The 21881-nt window shown below is 43.2% G+C and overlaps 1 protein-coding gene across 10 annotated transcripts in view; it reads right to left on the bottom strand.

Moving 5' to 3' along the window:
* IKZF3 (IKAROS family zinc finger 3) overlaps positions 1 to 21881 on the bottom strand; it is a 39240-nt gene that overhangs the window by 6704 nt on the left and 10655 nt on the right. For 8 of the 10 annotated variants that reach the window (XM_064400017.1, XM_064400015.1, XM_064400022.1 and 5 more), the window contains 4 exons: positions 9673 to 9933; positions 8835 to 9002; positions 7763 to 7879; positions 1035 to 1151 (listed from right to left, as the gene is read on the bottom strand). In XM_064400017.1, the coding sequence (XP_064256087.1) occupies positions 1035 to 1151; positions 7763 to 7879; positions 8835 to 9002; positions 9673 to 9933 (663 nt within the window). The remainder of the gene's footprint in view (positions 1 to 1034; positions 1152 to 7762; positions 7880 to 8834; positions 9003 to 9672; positions 9934 to 21881) is intronic. The other 2 variants (XM_064400020.1, XM_064400023.1) reach the window with 2 other exon arrangements.

The following is a 21881-nucleotide window of genomic DNA, read 5'->3' as shown; positions in this document are numbered from 1 at the left end:
TCCAGCTGCAGTTTTACCTGGCTGGATCCAGCTGTGCAGTTTTACCTGGATGGATCCAGCTGCAGTTTTACCTGGATGGATCCAGCTGCTCACCTTTACCTGGATAGATCCAGCTGCTCACCTTTACCTTGCCCTGGAGCTGGTGCACCCTGTGCTGGGCGTTTGGCTGCAGCAGCCCTGCCTGCTCTCCCAGTCCCAACCTCTCCTACATGGGCCCCACTCAGAGGGTGAACTTTATATTGGGCCATAAAAAAAAAAAAGCACTTTTTACCTTATGTAACCCTACAAAGAGCACAAATAAGGCTTCATCAGCACCAATATTATATAACTGCTGACTAAGGGTTTTCCTTAGGACAGGGCTGTATTTTATTTTCTTTAAAGGCAGGTTGATGAAATGAGACTGGCCAAGAGGGTCAGGTGTTTGCTGAAACCCAGAACCTGCCCAACTAGTATTTAAGATCCCCAACATGCAAAACTCTGATCGTGTTCAATTAAATGCAAAGAAAATACTATGGAAACATCTGCTTGCTTAAATTACCACAAGAAAGGATTTGATATTTTTTAATCATAGACAAATTTAGTAGGATGACTAAGAGAAATCCAATACTTTTCTGCCTTTAGGCCTTATTCTACACATGAATCCTGCAGGAATCTTCAGCTCCTGCTGAGAAAACATTAACCTTCCTGTTCTTTGCCTGTTCTAGATCCTAGCAGAGAACATTTCAAATGCAGAGGAACAGAAATGGCACATGGAAGCTCATAAAACATATTTAAAAATCACCTACATAAAGACACAAGGCACAACAGTAGCTTCCACCCAGTTTAAGCAGCCAACAGAATAAATTATTTTTATTTTAATCAACCCCTTACAACAAATTGCTAAAACCCCATCACGAAAATCAGTGTTACTTAATTTTTTTTGTATTAGATGCTAAGCTTGAGCAGGATATTTAAAAGAAGCAGAGGCATTGTACTGTTTGTTACCGACCCACACGTATTTAACTGTTGCAGATGAAAAGGGGTTTTGTTCTTACCAATAAATTTCTGAGGCATTGAGCTTTTTCTCTTTGCCACGTTGCTCGCTAGCCTGTCCAGCACAAGGGCTCTTTCAGTCCCCATCTCTGCCTTGATGTGCCTTGCCTCCACGCTGGCTAGGTTGGAAAATGTGAAAAAAGAAGGGAAAAAAAAAAAAAAAGAAAGAAAAAAACACAACACGTAGGTGAAAAGGAAAAAAAGAAAGATAAAAAAAAGGAAGAGCTGACTGGTTTAATCTCCAATCGGCCACATAACCGGAGGAAACAGTTTGGAGATCTAATGCAGAGCTGGTTTTGCTTTTTCTGTCATTCCTGCTCTCTGGGCACCCGTTGTGGTCAGTGGCAGCAGAGCCCTGAGCTCACTCAGGGGGAGCACAAACCAGAACTGTCGTCAGCGAGAGGAAGTAAATGAACTGGCTGGAAGGTTGGTCGCATTGCAGATGGAGACAGAAGCTCTGCTGGCCTTTCTTTTTGATTCTGAGTAAGGCTGGGTGACACCTGCACACTCAGTGTTTCGAGCTGCAGGAGACACTCAGTGTTCTTGTTTGACTTTTCAGATATCAGTCATAGATGTCTTAACAAATCACTAAGAAACTTGTATGATATATATCAGTGTTCCAGTGAAATAAAAGCAATAAAGCCTTTCAAAATTCAAAATTTCTAACTCTTTTTTTTCCCCAGGTGTTACTGTCACTTAATATTTTTTCTTAAATGTTACAGCTAAAACTAACTATGAATGTTTCTTCTATGTTTTAAAGCTTGTTATAACCTCCCAAATTTCTAATTTTTGGAAAAGTAATGCCCTGTGCTGACTCCCTTGGGACTGGGCCTGTTAAGGCTCTTCCCATTTTCCAGAGCTGTCCTCAGCTGTGCTAAGCACTGCACAGAAGCTGTGCTTGCTCTCAGCTCCTGGAGGCTGCAGGGGCCTTGAGCTGGAGAGCTGCCACCTCATATCGCTACTGCCACACTAATACTGATCCTAACTGCTGTGGCTTCCCCCCCAAACCCTGCTCAAACCTCAACAGCACCCGTCTGGACTGGTAGTTTTATGTCAAACGTTGTAATGAAGAGTGAAGTCTTTGCTAAAATAGTGGCAGGCATCACTGTGCTGAGAACTGGACACATCTTCAGGGACTTCAGAGCCTGCAGGAGATGGGATCTGCAAGCTGAGAGCAATGAGGGGTGATTGGCTTTCCCAAGGTGGTATAAAAGGTTGGATCTCACTGTGAAAGGGTCCTGGTTGCTGTGTTAATGTACATACACCAACAAATCTAAATGCAGAATCACGGATATATGGAATGATTTTAGTTGGAAAGGACTTTCAAGATAATCCAGTGCCCCCCTGGCATGGTCATGGGCACCTTCCATTATCCCAGGCTGCTTCAAGCCTTGTCCAACCTGGTGCTGGACATTTCCAGGGATGAGACAGCCACAGCCTCTCTGGGCAACCTGTGCCAGGGCCTCACCACCCTCCCAGGGAAGCATTTCTCCCTAACATCCCATCCAACCCTGCCCTCTGGCAGTCTAAAACCATTGTCCCTTCTCCCGTCACTCCCTGCCTGTATAAAAAATCCTTCTGCCTCCTTTTTGTCACCCCCTTAAGGCACTGGTAGGCCAAAATGAGGTCTCCCTGAATACATGAAGCATAACCTAAGTAAGAGACAAGCAGGGCCAGAGGAAAGCGATAGGAACATTTTGATATTTCAGTCCTGCTAAACACAGATTTATTGAGTATTGACTTCAATTTCTGTTTGCCCAGCAGAGCAAGTGCTGAAAGTGCAGCTTCATCTTTCCCAGCCCTGTGCAGCCTTTCCCTGAGCGTTTCAGTCTGTCCTCTGTACCTGTTTGTCAGTGCTGCTCCCGATAACACCAGTTTCAGTCAGCACAAACCATGACTCACCAAACCTCAGCCAGAACTATTTGTTCGTGTTTGTTCAGCAGTTTGAAAACGTGAAGTGTTTTCAGAGGTACAGTGGCTGCAAATATGAGTCAGGGAGGATGGGATAACAGGGCCTGGCTCTGCTTGGTCACAGACCTGGAACCTTGGGATGTACGTGACAGGCAGCCCTGTGCAGGGCATGGAGTGCCTTGAAGGTAATAACACACTGCTCTTCTAGTCTCAGTTTGATTCCAAATTACTCCGGTGTGTTTGGAGGTTCCCATAAATGTATTCATCCCTGCTCTCAGCATGAAATACCCAGACACGATGTAAGAGCTGCACCAAGTGAGACAAAACACCAGGTTAAGGTGACACTCCGAGGGGAAGGGAGGGAGGTAGAAAGTAATCACCTGCTTGGGCTTGGGCCAAAAGCTCTAGTTTGGTCTTGAAAATTATAGGGTTTTTAATTTCAGGACTAGGGTTTAATTCTCATGCTCCAAAGCCTGGAATATGCAGCTTTATATTAACTTTAGGTGACTGTAGTGCAAGGTTTGAGCTACCCCCAACCCCAAAGCCTCATAATCTTGGCTGGATCATTGCACAAGTCATTAACAACAGTAATCTAAATTTTTAAAAACCCCAACAAATGGTGTGCTCAAAAATGTACCCTTTTCTTTGTAAAGAAAAAAGAAAGAAAACACAATTCACCCATACCATAAAAGCAGCTCCCTGATCCCTGCCAGTTCTTTGGTTTTATGATTTTGTTGTTTCAGCTCCTCTTTTCCTCAGTCTTTACCTCCAGGAGTTGCACTCTGAGGAGCCGTGGGTTGCTCTAGTAAAGCTTTAATTCCACATTTTCAGTGTTTTTCCTTATCCTGGCAGGACTCAGCTCAGAGCTGCTCTCAGCCCTCCCAGCCCCAGGAGCACCCTGGAAGCTGCACGTAGCACATCAGGGGTGACTTGTCAACACTATTTGTGTGCCACCAAGGGAACTTTAATTGTTGAATTAATGTCAGGAGGGCAGATGAGGGCTTCCTGCAGGAATAACAGAGCCTTTCCTCGGAGGAGATCTGCAGAGACAGTAACTATTGACCTACATAACATGCTCTGGGATTCCTGTAGAATCCATCTTGCAGTTTCATGGTTCCCTGCCCTTTTATTTTGGTGCTGAGGGTCTTTGCCTTCACATTAAGATTTTGGACTCCTTGCTACTGGCTATTTTTTCCTAAAGAAAAAATAATTTCTATTTATGGGCCACAAAAGGTCTTTGATGGCATTTCCACAACCTGGCCTTAGGGAAACAATGTCTGCTCCCAGTAAGATGAAGGTGGTTATACAGGTTCTCATCCACAACAGTGCTCTCTGTACCCAGAAACCAACTGAAAATTATCTCATCCAACTTTTTCTTCTGGATCACATATTAAACAATTCAAGAATAGTATTTAGCATTTAGGAAGAAGTTTTTTAATAATTCCAAATTCTTTAAAGGCTTCTCAAATATAGAGAACACACCCTGTGTCCCTCTTCAATTCTCCTCCCTCTGGATGATTCCACTGCACATGGTGATTTAAATAACTAATTACCTCACTGTAACATGGACCTAAAAATAAAATTCAGGCATGATCAAATGCTTTGCTCAAAATTACACTGAGAAAAAAAAAAAAAAAAACAAATACAGAAAAAATACAGAAAATCCAGGCTTCCAAAGCACTGAATAGCAGCCTGGGATCTTGGGTTATCCTGCAAGCTCATGGCTCTGATGGCTCAACACGGTCAGAAAGCAAAAAAAAAATTAAAAAAAAGTCTCTGAGGATGCTGAAAGGAACTCTGCAGCTCAAACAAATCCCCTTGTCCCTCTTGGTCAGATCTGATCACTGGCTCTGGAATTACTTGGGAAATTGAGCTCCTAAGCATGGAATTTTATGTGGTGTAAAGATGGGGTTGATCTCAGTACTTTTACAGCTGGGAGCCCCTCTCCTCCTCATCCTCAACCAGGGCTGAGGATGGGCTTCCCTGACCCCCCTGAGAGGTCTCCATGCTGCTCCCAGTGCTGCTGCCTGTCTCAGCGGACATTTCAGGTGTAATCCTTCCAGAGTGTTCTTTCCTGTGAATTATCCATTGGGAAGGGCTCTTCAGGCTGTCCTGGGAGTGCTGGGTGAGGAGCCACCTCTCCAAAAGGCGCTGTGCCCTGGCCACCATGGGTTCACTGAGTGGGTTGGCTTGGGAGGGACCTTAAGGATCACCTTGTACCACCCCCCTGCCATGGACAGGGACACTTTCCTCTAGCCCAAGTTGTTCCAAGCCTTGTCCAACCTGGCCTTGAACACTTCCAGGGATGGGACAGCCATCTCTGGGCCACCATGTCACCCTGCAGCTGGAGAGAGAGCGGCTGCTGTCCCAGCCCCAGCAGCGCTCACCCTGCACTGAGCTGTTCCCATAGTGTGGTTTCTGCCACACCAACCAATGTGAGTAGAATTTTTAGAATGTGCAGATAATGTTAGCAAAGGCCTCAAGTACAAAGCTGAAATTAGAGGCATTGTTTCCTGTAGCATCTCTGTGTGGTCACTCAAGAATGGAGAGTGGAGCGGAGTTGGGTGATTGTGCAATGAGAACAATGTGAGAGAGATGGTTATCAGGGACAATGCTCCAACTATATTGCTACATTAAACTTCTCTTTTAGAAATATTTCCACATTTAGAACATGCAAGCACGGCACTGAAAAGCAAATAGAATGGTTACTACTGTCCTGATGCTTTTAAATATTTTAATCAGTTAGGAATGATGGCATGTAGAGCACTTTTGTGTCTAAAGATGGCTCCATGTGAGAATTATAGAATTGTGGAATGGTTTGGGTTGGAAGGGATCTTAAAGATCATCCAGTTCCACCCTCCTGCCATGGACAGAGACACCTTCCACCAGATCTGGTTGAGAAGCTTGAGGGGAATTCAGAAAAACACCAAAATTCAAAGTGATGCAGAGAAGTAGGGAAAGGATCAGTAATGGAAAGAGGATGTTTGCTAAACACAAATGCAAAGTGCTACAAAAAAATGGAACTTAGTAAATTACTTCCTGAGAGTGTTTCCAGCTTTCCCTCTCCCTGGTTCTGCCACCCAACATCCTGTTGATACCAGGGAATTGGATGGAAATGCCCCAGGAGTTCTCATTTTTCATAACATTTCCTAACAACACTGCAGGATGTGTAAGGGTGTGAGGGGCTCCAAGGGGAGCAGCCACCTCTTGGCCCTCTGGGAATTGGCATTTCCTGTGCCCAGTTAAGGCTCCCTGCAGTGCTGCAGCAAGGACTGCACCACGGGGTTGGGCTAAGGGGGGATGTTGTTATTCTGAAATGCATCTAAACCATGGGAATGGTTTCAAAGCAGAAGCCTGCAGCAGGTCTCATGCTTTCCATTTTCACAGGTGGACACGTTGGGTGATGGCCATGGTGTGTGAACTACAACACAAACCACTTTACAATGTGTAAGGCTTCTCACCAAACTCAAAACTTGCTGATGAGCTGATTACCAGTAATTTTTATGAATGCTCTAAGAAATCTGTCACTTGCTGACAAGAAGAGAGCCCCCTCAAAACTATAAACTCTTAAAAAGCTCTATGAAACACTTTGGTAAATCATGATCCTCTGAGTTTTCTCTGTGTGTCACAAAGCCTGAAACACCAACCTACACTCTGCACAGTGCAGGGATTCCTGTACCCAAGGTTTTCATCACATACCAGTGGCTCTTCACACTGATTTCCAGGCCTGGCTTGTGATGATTCCTGCAGAATCTTGTCCTTACTGTTGTGGATAGATTTATTAGGAGGAAATTCCTCCCTGTGAGGGTGGTGAGGCCCTGGCATAGTTTGCTCATCCCTGGAAGTGTCCAAGGCCAGGTTGGACAAGGCTTGGAGCAACCTGGGAGAGTGGATGGTGCCCCTGCCCATGGCAGGGGTGGGGGGCACTGGGTGATCTTCATGGTCCTTTCCAACCCAAACCCTCTGTGATTCCATGTTTTCATTATTTGGTATTTTTTCAAGGCTGCATAGCAAAAAATGGGAGCCTGAATTCTGAAACTGTGGCCTCAGCTCTTCTTAGATCAGCCATGGAGTCTTTGGGAGGTCACAGCCACCCCTTGACTGTGGGAAGAGCAATTTTTTCCTGACTTGCTGGTGTGTTGTGAGATCCAAATCACACCATTCATTTTAGGATTTTAGTTCAGGTGAAGCAGGGACAAAGATTATGGTGATTACTTTTCACTGAAGTATTTTGGAACTGCAGCACTGAGACTGCAAAATGGAAAACAAGAAAAAAAACATGTTTTGATACATTTCATCTTTTCCAAAGGCAGTTCTATATTCAAAGCAGCCCTTTACCTCTCACTCCCTCCTAAGCTGATCTGTCAGTGATTTTTGGGATACCACTCCATTTTCATGCCCTGGATCCAAGCCACTAAAATTGGTGCAAATTCTAACAGTTCTTAGTCTAAAGAAAAGGAACTATCAAACACACGGTTGTCAACAACTCATCCTGTAAAATGAGCCACATAACAGTATTAATGTAGGAATAATTTAACTCACCGAGCATCACCTCCAGAAATGCTGGGTACAAAGTATTTTAGATGTTTTACACAAAGCAACAGTTAAAGAAAAAAGTGATTAAAGCAAAAGCACTCCCTAACTACCAGCCTGAGGGCTACGATGAACCAGCCCCTTTAGAACATTATATATTCAGGTTACTGAAAAGGAGTGTAGCAAAAGCTGTTCTCAGGCTGTGGGTTAACAGCTCACCAGATGCCCTTTTATAAGCCCTGTAAAGTACTGAAACCCCAAAACCACTGCAATGTGATAAACTCACCAGCCTCACACATGCCAGCGTTCTGCAGGTAAGTCCGGCAGCGCTCCTTGTGCTCCTCCAACGAGCTCCTCTGCTTGTAGCTCCTTCCACAAAACTCACATTTATATGGCTTCTCCACTAGAAAAAGAAACAATAAAAGAATTAAAATAGCCACAAGAGACCACTAAAACACTGTCTTGCTTGAAGTGTGGTGGTTATAGCATTGTGTTGGTGGGGGACAGCATCACACTGTTGGTCTTGATTAAATCAGAATTTCATTTATCCTTGGCAGATAAGCTCATTTTAAACTTTGATTCTTTGTGAGGTTGAACTTTTTCTGTACAGTGCAGTGCAGAGATAACACCTGTTAGAATCAATGTTTTCTTTCTGAGCCCATGTAGAACACAGGATAAAGACAAATTCAAGGGCAAGCACAGCCTGGCTCCTGCAGAACTGGGGTAGCCAAGATCGAGTTATACCTGACTTGAAATCCAAGTCACCTCAGCTCTGTGCCTCCATTTCCCCATCTGTAAAATGGACAGAACACCCTACCAGGCTTAAGAAGAAACATCTGTTGAGCATTTTAAGAGATTCAGATGAAAGGCACTACACCACAGTGAGGTGGCAATAGTCATCTGCCTGCAATTGTGCTCCTGGGATTTTCCTCACAGCTCAGAATGGGATGGGAGGAAGCCCCAGCCAAGCACGTCTCACACTCTCCTCAGGTTCAGAGCTTGCTGGCACAGCCAGCTGCACTCGTATGAAAATGAGCTGACAAGGTGGTGATGGGTCAAAGGTTGGACTTGATGATCTTGGAGGTCTTTTCCAACCAAAATTTTTCTGTGATTCTGTGAAAATACCACGGGGTTATTTGTGCAAGCAGGTTTGTGGGCTGTGCCATGGCTCCTGTGGCCCCTCTCTCTGCACCAAGAGCTGAGGCACTCCTGAGGTGGCTCCAGGAGCACCAGTGAGAGGTCACTGCTCTGTGTTGAACCCTTCACAGGCTGAGCAAACCTTGCTGACTGCCTTTTCCACACCGAGTGTCCCAGTGACACACATCCAAAACACATGGAGTGCCTGTGAAGTCACTTACCAGAATGTGTCCTTAAGTGACCCGTAAGCGCATCCCTCCTTTGGCAGGCATAACTGCACAGGTGACACTTAAAAGGTTTTTCCCCTGTGTGTAGTTTAATGTGGCGGAGGAGGTTTCCCTTCTGAGTAAAGGAAGCTCCGCACTGATTACACTGGAATGGCCGTTCACCTTAAAATGACATACAGAAAAGGACATTTAATGGTTACGTGGGTATCATGCTGTCCTCTGCCTTCTTGGAAGAGGAAAGAATGAGATATTGGATTGATTGCTTTCTATAGAAACGCACAGAGTGTGGCTTCAGTGGGAGGGAGGTGCAGCTCTGGTGTCAGAGCTGCTTGTAGCATATGTAGGACTATGGAAAACACTGCACAGTTCTTCCATGGAAAGAAGTGCTCTGGAGGAGGCTGATTCCAACAAGCCAGCAATTTTTAGAAGGAAAAAAAGTCTTATCTTACTGCAGGCTGAAAGTTAAGATGCTCATTGGTTTGTTGCCAAAGTATGGCACAGAGAGAAATTTATATACAGACTGAAAATGGCAGCACAAAACCAAATTAACTTTTGCTTTGTGCCAGAAATACTGCATTACATAGTGCCTTTCATCCAAAATTCTTAAAATGCCTCACCAACTTGCTTTTAATAATATTCAATCCTGATAAGAAGAAAGGTGGGTAAAGTGAGGCACAGAACAGCGAGTAACTTGATAAAGATCACATGTGGTGTCAAGGATGGAACAAGGAAACCCTGATTTTGATATCCTTTTTAAAAATAACTAGTCTAGATTAAAAATATCTTATTTTCAGTACTCCAGCTCTTACAAGAACAACAGAGGGATATTTACCAGTGTGGCTACGCTTATGAACCATCAAGACATTGAGGCTAATGCAGGCTAATCCACAGATATCACAATTCATCTTTCCACTAGCTGGCCTGACGTTGTCATATGAACCCGAGTGTCTTTCCAGTTTAATGCTCTCATATTCGTTATATTCTCTGGGATATGTGTAAGGCAGTTCAGATTCTTCCAGGTTTTCCATTGGCTCGGAATTTAAAGCACTCTCCTCTCTTTCACTGTATTCACCTTTCACTTTAATCACATCATCTGCAGGTAAAACAAAGCACAGGAGTGAAAAAAGGCTGATCCTATCCACAGTGAAGTACCTTAGGAAAAAAAAATGCACTAAAAATTATATAAAACAACAGTATCAGTCTTCCTAAAAGTTTTACTGAAATATGCAGATGAAGAAATGAAGTTGAGATGAGGAACTTCACTGGTCATGGACACTTAGTAATACTCACAGTGAGATAACCCTTGAAAGAAATTAACCTGGTAATTATCTTTGATGGAGAACTTCCTTCTACAGATTATGAATGTATAATACAGTACAAACATCTCCTGAAATTACTAGCCAGGATTCAAAAGAAAACACTTTTTCACACCACTGTCAAGTATTATTTTTATAGAAATCAGCATTTCAGGTTTCTTCTGTGAATTGGAAATACAGAAAGAGACAAATTTAATAAGCAATTATATCTTATAATTTATACCTTCTTGTGGAACCTCTGGTGTTTAGAACAAGCCTAGGAAATATGTCTGATCAGTGTAGGACTCCCAGCTCTCCCATGGGATAGGTTCTCACTAGTTAAGCCTAACCAATAATCCTAATTTTCACTTGCAAATCATGGTTTTTATCCATACCTCTCAGAGATGTGAGGAGCAGCTGATAATCTTGATTTATTATGTGAGTAAAACTAGCAGAGACAGGGTAAGGGTAAATAAATGTATCCCAGAAATGCCAAAAGCTTTGCCTGAAGTATTTTTGTGAGGATGTGGAAAGAACCTGACACCTCCTGAAGATCAGCATCCATGGATTTCAAACAGACCTGTAGCCAGTCCAGAGGAATCCAAAGGCATTGCCTAAATGAATGCAGCTCCATGACAAAGGTGGATGTAACAGGCAGCTAATGATTTACTAAAGAATAAAAATACAAGCAAATTGGTCACACTGTATAGACAGCTGATGATTCCCAGCTTAGGGTGCTGAATTTCCTTTCCACAATTAACTCAAACACTACCAGCACTTCCATTAAAATCCTTAATAACTGCCTGAACAGCTTTTTTTTTTTTTTTTTTTTTTTTTGCTTAAAACTGGTTGAGAAAGTTGGGGCTGTTCAGCCTGGAGAAGAGAAGGTTGTGTGGAGACCTCACAGCAGCTTCCAGTGTCTGAAGGGGTCACAAGGGAGCCAGAGAGGGACAATTCACCACGAGCTGGAGGGACGGGAAAAGAAGGAATGGCTTTAAGGTGAAAAAAGGAAAATTGAAGTTGGCTATGTGGAAGAAATTCCTCTCTGTGAGGGTGGTGAGGCCTCAGAACAGAGAAGTTTGGCTGCTCCATCCCTGGGGCTGTCCAAGGCCAGGCTGGATGAGGCTTGGACCAACCTGGGAGAGTGGGAGGTGTCCCTGCCCATGGCAGGGGGTGGGACTGGATGAGCTTTAAGGTCCTTCCAACCCAAACCATTCCGTGGTTCTCTGACAGGAGACAGGCTAAGGCTGAAACTCAAGTTGTGCCTCAAGCTAGCGAGTGGATCCGAGCAGCACGAGGTGCACCACAGGGCTTCCTGTTTGAGCCTTGTTCTCTGGCCACCTGCTCCTCCCTGCAGCCGAGCATGAGACAGTTCAATCTGGCACTGAATCACTTGTCCTTCCTCCAAAGTACAGAACATGAACTGCTGAATATGTATTAGCTCTGGTTCTGAGTAATAAACCACATCAAATGCTGAGAACAAACAATGGGTGGCAGCGAAAATGAGGTGGCGACATAAAAGAAACGTTGAAAAACAAAGGTCTGGCAACCCAGAATTTCATAAAATCAACATTTTCAGCTACATTTTCGGGAGAAAATCACTCCTCTGTCCTAATTGATTGTATGAAGTCCTGCCAATCTGTCTGACTTGGGGCTGAGCTGGGGGAAATCGGTGGCTGATGGTTTCTTTCTCCTGCACAAGACTCCCCATAGTGTACAAAACTCTGAGATCCCTCTCGTGCTCTCCTTGGATGGGAATATTGATGGAAGAAAGGGGTTTTCTCTCATACTGTGCGTTTTTATCCCCTATCCTGGAAAATATTTGGATTTTGTTGTTGGGACTTGCTGCCCCAGTCCTGGATGAGTTCAGATGGGTTCAGGTGTTTTCTCAGAGGGAGCTCCAGATTCACCCAAAAATGGGCTGTTTTTCTTTGTGGATCCTTCAGTACCAGCTCTGCTTCACATCCCACAGATTCCTGCTTCCACAGAAACAGGGCTTCCTCTGCAGGTGCCTTCTGCTGCCAACTCCATGTCCAAGGGTGTGAGGGTGATCTTGTTATCAAGATTCCTTCAAAATTAGTTTATACAACCATTTCCATTTTCCGAGGAAAAATGATTGCCAGTTGCTGAAAGCAGATTTCAACACCCATCCCTTTCCCAGGAGGGAAAAAAAAAAAAAAAAAGAAACTTTTCTGGTTGGTTGGTTGGTTTTTTCCCTCTCAAAAGGAGGCTGTTCCAAAATAATTTGCTACATCCTGCCCAGCATGGTAAAAGGAAGTACCCAGTGCAGCTGCACCTTGGTGGTGCTTTCAGAAACAATTTCAATTCCCACTTTCTACTTAACGTCTCACCTTTTGCCTTCATCACACGCTCTTGCTCAGCAGTGGAGGCTGAGTTGTGACCTCCAACAGAGGCTTCTGTGCTCTTTGCTTCTCTTTCTCACCACAGAGCTGTGCCAGGGTCTGTGTGGCACAGTGTGGGCACTGGTTTGAGCCCCCCATGGCACATCCTTGGGGACTGGTGTAAACTGGGCAAATCATCTTGTGATTCCACCATGGAAAAGAATCACCTCTGCAGTTTCCACACTGCACGTAAGGCTTGTGTTTCCTTGTAGTAACAGAGGAGGATGCACCTGAGTTTTGATCAAGGCTTTTCCATCACTGCTCTGCAAAAGCCAGGGGTTGTTTCAGCTGTCCATGGCATCCAAAGCTCAGGTGTTTTCCTGTAGGTATTTGAAGGATTTCCATGGGAAAATTCATCTTCTGATGATTGGGACCAGGAGAAGACACAAGGGAAGAGACTTTTAAAACCCAAATATAAATTAGAAGGGTTGGGATTTTTTCACCTGTGATGGTTTAAGGGCTCCTTCAGCTCCTGAGAGCCAGACAGGAGACAGCTTTAGTGCAAAGCAATCTGAGGGAAAGATGGCTTGGTATAGGCTGTACTAAAATTAACCAAGTGATTGCAGAGTCTGGAGCCACCAGATTACTTTTTCAGTTCAGACTTTTCTCTGTACTGGCATGCACAGGGAATACCATGTGATCAGGAGATTGGCAGCTGTGTGGAAGCTTTGTATCTGTCACTTAAAAATCATATCAACATATTTTATTAGATCAGGGAGTTTCCAGGCTGGTCTGCCTTAATCAAGAGGAAGGAAGCTGTGACTTCATGTAGAATAGGGAAATTTAACTGAGGAAAAACACAATTATCCCTGAAAACACTAGCAAAGTTCTCACAGTGGAAAAAAGAAGTGCTATCATCTCTTCTATTAGGCAAGAAAAGAGGTTGTAAGAGAAAAAAAAACATTCATAGAGTCCAAGCCAGGGAACTATTTTTCTTGAGGCAGTTCATGGAGTTAATATATACTGAGGAAAAAAAAAGCTGCAGCTTTTACAGAACAAAGTGCTGGTGTGATGCGTTAAGGCTGATGCACATGGTTTCATTTCCTGGGGAGATGATTACAAGATGAAAGACATACTCCAGAGTAATATTTTTGTTTCACCTGAAACACTGTAAAAACAATGGGTTCTGGAAAAAATCCAAAATAAAGCTGCGGTGGCAACTTCAGACTGAGTCACCACCCAAACAGTGCTTGTGTGTGCTCTATAAAATGATAGAATCACAAAGGGTTTGTGTTGGAAGGACATTAAAGCTCACCCAGTCCCACCCCCTGCCCTGGGCAGGGACACCTTCCACTCTGCCAGGTTGGTCCAAGCCTGGCCTTGGACACTCCCAGGGATGGAGCAGCCACAGCTTCTCTGTGCCAGGGCCTCCTCACCCTCACAGGGAGGGGTTTCTCCCATATATCCAACACAAAATTTTCTTTTTTTTCCCTCTTGTCCTGTCACTCCTGTTCCTGAAGCAGAGCCCCTCTCTGCTTTCTTTTAGGTCCCTTCAGATAATGGATGGCTGCTCTGATATCTCCACACAATCTCTCTTCTCCAGGCTGAAAATGCAGAAATAAAAAAGTCAAGAGAGCCAAATAATTAGGGCAAGTTGGAGGGTTCCTAAATCTTAGCTGTTTTCTCTGTGAGGAAGTTTCAGAAGGAAAACTCCCCAAATTCTCCATTGAATCTGAGACTCTGGCATCAAATAGAGAGGAGAAAAGCTAAGTTTTGTCCTGTTGTTAAGCAAAGTTTACCGGGAGCGATGGGAAAAGCACAAGGAATAAAACCCAGAAACCATTAAAGACAACGGCAGGAAAGGGTGATGTAGCTCAAGTGTTTTACAAGGAGTGGGGTCATAATCGTGAAATCCTCAGCACATGCAAAAAGTCAACTGGGTAACAAAGAAACTTAATCATCTTAATGTGGCATTTTAATGATGCTGCTGATTTGCTGTGCCAATTCAGAGATAATGAGCCCCTAATGCTACAGATGTTCAGCCAGACTAAAGGAAAAAAAAAAAAAAAAGGAAAAAGGAAAGCTTTTCTTGTATGCCATTTCCTAACTATCCAATTAAACAAATTGTGAAAGCATATAAATAGTTTACCAGGTTTTGACAGCTGTTAATGGGATTCAGATGCCGAGGAACAAGAAGGGAGTCGATACGGGGCATATTGGAGGGTTCTTGTGACTACCTGGGTTTGACAGGTATTAACTGATGATTCATCACTGTTATCCCCACGAAACCCTACAGACACATGCCAGAATGAGAGATTCCTGTACCTAACCCAGCCTGAGACGGAGGCTGGTGAAGCTGAAAGAGTCAGTGGAGTTTCCAAATTCAAGGCGGAATTCTGCGTGTTTGCGAGAAACACCTCAGCGATGGAATCAGCACACTGGGGGCAAAGATAAGTCATGAAGAAAAAATTTCCATTATCCTTAGTGAATAAAGAGAGTAGTACATCCCATAAAAATTATAAACCAGGGGAAAATAAATAAAATAAACAATGCTATGCCTAAGTTTTTTTTTCCTCAAACAATACAAATAAAACAATTACATGTATATACGGAGAATTTGGAGATTGTAAGTAATGGGGAATTATAAAACGTGAAGTGACACAATAGCAACATAAAATTTTTATTTTTAAATGAGGCAATACTATCAGAGTTAAGACAACTTTTCTCCATGTTTTTCTTCTACCCCACTGCAGATATCCATCTAGGGAGGGGAAAGGATTTCAAGCCTTTTTGGCCCACCCTGGTTTGTTTTCCCTCTGACTCCTGTTTTTCCCAACAGCTTTTATGAGATCATTGTTTGCCAACAAAGAGAGAGCAATCACCTCAGAGCAGAATTAACTTGCAGCCAGCCAGCAGAGACAAGCACACCAACCAGGACATGGTGACAAGAAAAGCCCTTGCAGGGTGCAGACACTGGGCCTGTCCCATTCCTTGGGTCCCTTTTTGTGTCACCACAGGCCAAAACAGAGATTTTTAAAAGTCCCAAATATTGCATTTATTACTTGGGTATATTGGCTTTGGGTTTATTTTATCTTTGTGCCTTTTAGTATTTTCTTAGTACTGTTGTTCAATAGTCAATACAAAAAATTAGTATTTATTTTGTTTAGATAAGGCAAACATGAGGGGTAATTCCTAAATGGCCCAGTGCAGAATGCACCTGGTGGAAATTTCACTTCTAAATATAGGAGAGAAAGTTTCATCATTCCCCTTTGTGGAGTGTGGGCTCAATGGTAATGAGTCTCCTTGGTTTTATTGTGACTTGAAACAAAAATAGAAACAAATCAAATTGAAATGCAGCACTGAGAATTGGGAAGAAAATAAAAAAAATCAGCCAGGCATCATTTTCCAAGTGCTCAGATGTGTATTTTCTACTTCATTAATACCAGTGCCTCTCTATCATTAAAGCATAGAGTAATTTATCTAGTTGTACAATTAATTGCAAAATAACAGCAATCAAACAACACACATCCTTTCCAAGCTCATGTGAGTCAGGAAACTTGAATTATGTAACTGCTCCTTCAAGCATCTGACTTAAAACAATGATTTTTCTTATAAAGATTAATATTCCTGTGGAAATCTATGATTTCACACACAGTATTTCCCCTCTATTATCATTTTCTGCCTAATCATATTCCAGTGTTTTTCTTGGATTTTGATTCAAAAGGTTTCCAAATTATGTTGAAGTTATACTAACAGAAATAGGGATAAAGGAGAAATATTCCCCAAAACTGAGTGCTCCCAAAGCTGGAGTAAAACAGGACAAAGTGCACAGCAATGCTGTGCAGTGCCAAATTTAGAGAAAGAAATGGAATTTAACTTCATGTAACTGCATTTAAATGCTCTTAACTGAAATTGCAAACAGAATTTGGGGAAGAAAAATGCCCTTCCCTGGGACAAATTGGTCTAGGGGCTGGAAAACTATAGCGAGTGTATGCTGACACTACAATGGGATTGTATTTTGGTTGTTTAATTTTAAAAAGTGGCAATAATTTGCCATTTTTACTCAACTTTCTACACTCCCAGTGCTGGAGGAGAACACAGAGCACCATGCCACATCCTCAGTCCTGCAGAGCCCAGGTTTTCCAACACCTGTCCCAGATGAAATTTATTTCAATTTTGACACCTGTTAATATTATCCTTTCAGATTTGAATGTCTTTAAAGTCTCCCTCTTACAAAAAAACACAGAAAAAGATGAAACTGCACAAGCTCTTCCCTTCCTTTGCCGTTAAGATATCATCACCCAGAGAAAACATTTCTAAAATGACAATTCCTGAAGTCCAGCAAGGCAGATACAATCACAACCGTTAAATCAGACTTCAATGAGACAGTTCATCAGAGAACATCTGGACCCAACAGTCAGACTGAGAAAGGCCACATGTTAAATTCAGATAATCACTGGCATTACTTATATCAAGGGACCAATCACTAATGTGACCACTCAGGCACGGTCGGCTCTGGTCAACTGTGCTTCAAATGAACTTCAAACCTGAGAAATTCAAAGTATCATTTCATTTAATCTTTGTAAATTCCTCTCCCAGGAGCCTTCCTGACAATGCAATATATCCTTGTAAGAAAAATTAAATGTGGAGAGAAAATAAGAGAAAATAATATGAAGAACATGGAAATCTGTGATAAATACCTGAGGAGTTTTAACACATATGGGCTGAAGGCACGAGCTTGGTTCAGATGTTCTTGAACACCTTGAACTGATTTGATTGAACTATAAAAAAACTCCAGTAATAAATAATCTTGACTTGAATTTTAGATTGCACTGCGTTGTCTCTCATTTGAGGTTATTTAATAAAATATTTGTAGTTTCCTTTTAGCACAGCCTCGAAGACAAACGAGTGCATCCTCTTTGTGTTCCCTTGGTAACACTGATCTTACAGCTCTTCCCCAGGTGTCTGCAGAACAAATCCAGCATCCCTGGAGGAGCAGGATTGCTCTGGGAGCACCTGCAGCTCCTGGAGGTGGAGCTGCTGCACCAGGAGCGGCAGGAGAGGAGCGCCTGGCAGCAGGGAAGGTGAGCACAGCTCCCAAATGACGAAGTTCCCAACGAGCAGGAGGAGTTAAAGCCGGAACAAGAAATTGAGAGGATGCAGAGTGGTGGGAGATGGAGCTGAGGACACGGCAAAGCCACCCGGGGAGCCCCGGGTGAAGCAGGCACTGAGCACCTCCTGCAGACTCTGCACAGTTCAGTTAAAATTCAGTTTTAAGTTAAAAAGTTAAAAGTCAGTCAGCAACGAGACAAAGGATCAATTTGTCATCATCAATTCCAATGCTCAGGGAACAATTTGTATATATTTTAGCAAAGTTTTGACTCTTGTGGATCTGTTTCCCTTTCTTGAAAGTATTCCAGTAGCACAAACAGTGAACCTGTCCCTTCAACTCCCATTTTGTGCCAAATAAACAGTCTGGTTTGGGGGCAAAATGTGACTCATCCCCATTAACTGATTTCCTTCTCACTAATCTGTATTTCCAAAAATAGATTATTTCCTACAATAACATGTGATTTGAGTTCCCAGAGCCATTTTCTGCATCTTCACTTATTTTCTGCTGAGGGATCACAATTCATTTGTCTTGGACTAGATTTTGATGCCAAGGTAATAAATATTTCTCTCACCTGTAATTTCAGGGAATTATTTTGTATGGATCCAAGATGCACATTGTAGAACAAGTGAAAAAAAAATAGAGTTTTAAAGTTATGGAATGAAAGCCATCATCTTTTGAATAACTGTGCACCCATCCTCTTTCCAGCCCTTGTTCTGTCTCAAAGCTTCCACTGGGAGTCAGGATATCTCAAAAGTAAATTCTATTTTCTAATTTCCTAATCATTATAATGGGTTCATTAGAATGAGAAATAGCTGCACTTTCTGATTATCCCCAGGCAATCAGGGTAGCCGAGTGTCTGTGTCGGTGCTGAGTGCTCAGGACAGTCCGGCTGCTGTCAATCATTCACAGGCTGGGTGACACCACCGCCCCGTTGATGTCACCGAGCGTGCCTGGCAGCATTCCTGCCGCTGACGGCACAGTCTGAAGAGTTCAAACAAAGTCAAGAGGATCGTTTGTTGATAAGGAAAACGCGGCTTTCAGTCCCAGTAGAGCCCCCAGAGAAGCCTGACCCGTTCGGCACAGGCTCCTTGTTGGGTTTAACACTACAGAAATCCCCTTGCAGTGAACTTCTGCTGATGTTGTGAGATAACCCCAAGTCCCATGAGCGCCGGGGCTCGAGCAGGGCTTGGGAGATGAAATATTCTGATAAAAAACGGCACTTCCTCTCCAGGCAGATAAGTGCCTGTTCTTGCAGCACCGCTGGAACCTCGCTGAACGCCCCAGTGAGGCTCTGTCACCTCTCCTGCCTCACTCCAGCCTTTCAACCGCCCCCCTCACACACCTCAGTGCAGCAGCAATTAACATCCATAAACCACAAATGTGGCTTTTATCTCTTTTTAGCTCACAACCATGAAAGCTCGCTGACATTCATAACACCCCAAAAGTTATCTGCCTCAACAGCTGAGAGAATTAAGACATAATTAAACATTCGTGCTTGACTGCGACTCCCAGAGGAAGGAACGCGGCTTTTTTTAATTTAATTTTTAAATTAAAGATGTGTCAACTTTGGCCACCAAAGGTAACAGTGTTGGGGGCACGTAAAGAAACAGGGGAAATTAAGAGCTTCCCCCCTGCTCTCATTGCTTGTCTCTTTTCAGACTAGACACAGGAAGCACCATGGGAACGGTGTATTTTTATGGTTGCAGGCAAGCATACACCATGTGCACCACAGCGTGCAGCTTCCAGTCCCTTGAGGCAAGAAAAGGGGGTTTTGTTTCTTTTTTTTTTTTTTTTCCTTCTTCCCCATCAAGCTTTTAATTACCATTTTACTATAGCCTGCTGCCTAATTGTTTGCCCGATTCTTAGCACTGATCATCATGGAAGTCTGTTTAACAGGGGGGTGGAGTAGGACAAGTTGAGTTGTTTCCATGGAATGGCATCTCACCTGTGTCAGGACACACATAAAAAGCACCATAAGCTGGTGTGTTTGCACAGGCTCAGAGAAGTACAAATACAAAGCTGTTTGCTGGAAAAGTGGATTTTTTTCATACCAAATGAGCTCCAGTGATGGTGTTTCAGCCCTATACATTAATTTAGTGCTTTTATTAATTGTCTGTAAGGTTTTAAAAGGATCCCAGCACCACTTTCAACATAAAAGGCTCCACCAAACCAAATCAGACAACATCTAGATTTAAACAGGTCCAGCTTCTGCTCAAAGCCTCAGAATAATTCCCCACAACACATTCACAATGTCACCCATGAATAATGCAAGAATCACAAAAACACGCAGTCCAAGAAACTGGGAGATTCCTATTCACAAGCCATGGAAAAACCAGCCATAATTGTGCTGGAGAAAAACATGTTACAGACATACTAAGGCAGTGGAAAGCAGGTTATCGAAGGCCTGATCTCTCTCCATGAGTCAGTGGCCTCGTGTTCCCATGATGGCCTTCAGCAGATGGAACAAAGCCCGGGGGCACGGATCATGCGGGGGTTCAGGAGAGAAAAAGGAGAGGTTTCTGTGTCAGGCTGTCATCAGCGATGAATTGGGAAGGTGCTGGAGTGGAATTGCTCACTCACAAACATGATTAACATTTATGAGAAGCACACAAATATTTTTCGTTGTTTCTGTTTAAATTTGATATAAAATGAGGGGATTAGTGATGGTATCAATGTGCCAAATAAACTGAGCCTCTTGGTTTTTATTAACCAATGGGTTTTTCAGGTGTAGGCAGGACATAATCCTTTTCCCAAAAGCCATCACCAATACTGATGATATTTCTATTTTGTGATCCTGGAGAATATTATATATTCATTTTACCAAGGTTAGTGATCCCCAAAAGATAATCCTCCCACCAGCACAGCACTGTCAGAATGTGGTTTCATTTATAGAAATCAGACAGTAGTTAGTGACCCACGAGGACGGCTCAGGGACTAACAGAGCTGCTGCTATTTTATAGAGGGCATGACATGAAAGCTGAGATTATTTGTGAATTTCAGTCTCCAACAGCAACTGAACTGGTGTTGTTGGGAGGAAATTTAAGTGCACCTACTGATGGTTTCACGGCCTGGAGTACTAACACAGCATGCTTAAATATTTAAGATTTATTGTGTTTCCGGTATCAGAATGACTGCAGAGAACAGTGTGTGAAGCACTGAAGCAAACACTATGTATATTTTATTTTGTGCCATTTCACATGGAGATGCTGGAGGTACCTTTTTTGTGCATTTGAAGCAGCTTTCTCCTTGCAGTCGTGGCTTTATTCCTCCAGTGAGCAGCAAGGAATGGGGCATTGTTGTACTGAAGGTTCATATTCACTTTATAATGAATGAGCTCTAATGGTAAGGGAGGCTGCTGGAGGGAAATGATGTTTTATTGATATTTATAGCATTGTCTTTGAGATGTAAATTTTCAGTGTTTGCATTCCAGAACAAATGGTAAAGAGACTTTAAGAGATCAGCAGCAATATAAAAAATGAATGGTAAGAGCTCTACTGACACAGTCTCTCACGTGTCCAAGTTTTTCCTGATTTAAATGTATGGAAAAGAGGGTGAGAAATGGTACTGCAGGCACAGGGCAGCCAGAGAACAGGAAAAGGACTTGCTTCATGCCTGGACACTGCCTGTGAGCAGTATGGACATGGCCCCTGGAAAGGGAGGGTGGGAAGAAGTTACAACTCCTCTCAGGTGGTCAGTACTGAGGGATTTGGGAAAGAAACCCTGTCCTGGCTTCCTGCACCCACAGCTCAGTGAGCAGGAGGAGTGAAGGGCTGGGACAGTGGGAAAGCACAGGGACAAGTGAGCTAGTGATAGTGGAATTGAAGCAAGGGGTGGACAAACAGCTGGAGCAAGGCTGTGAATATTTTATATCCTGTGGGATCTGAGAGATCAGCTGCCTTGGATGTAGAAAACACTCAAGTCTTCCATATTCTGTGTATTCTATTCAACTTCTGCATTTAGGGTAAGCAGAGCAGAACTCACCTGCCCAAGGCAGGCTCTATATTGCAGACATCTATAATGAGCTAATCTCCACTGCAGAGTCCTGCTAAGCAGCAGCTGCTCTGGGGACACGAGGCTTTTCATCCTAATCCAGACACCCACATTTGGTCAGGAAACCTGTGTGATGTCTCTCCATAAATTGTCCAGAAAGGCCAGACACCAGCAGTTCCAGATACTGGCACTGTAGATGCTTGAGTGAGATTCATCTCACCACTCCCTTGAGTGTTTTATGTTTGCTTGCAATTTGTTAACCAATAAAAACATTTGGTCTTTAATAATGCAAAAGTATAAC

The sequence above is a fragment of the Passer domesticus genome, chromosome 27, assembly GCF_036417665.1.
Source record: "Passer domesticus isolate bPasDom1 chromosome 27, bPasDom1.hap1, whole genome shotgun sequence".
NCBI lineage: Eukaryota > Metazoa > Chordata > Aves > Passeriformes > Passeridae > Passer > Passer domesticus.
The sequence above is the reverse complement of the archived record's forward strand: the minus strand, read 5'-3'. Positions and strand labels throughout refer to the sequence as shown.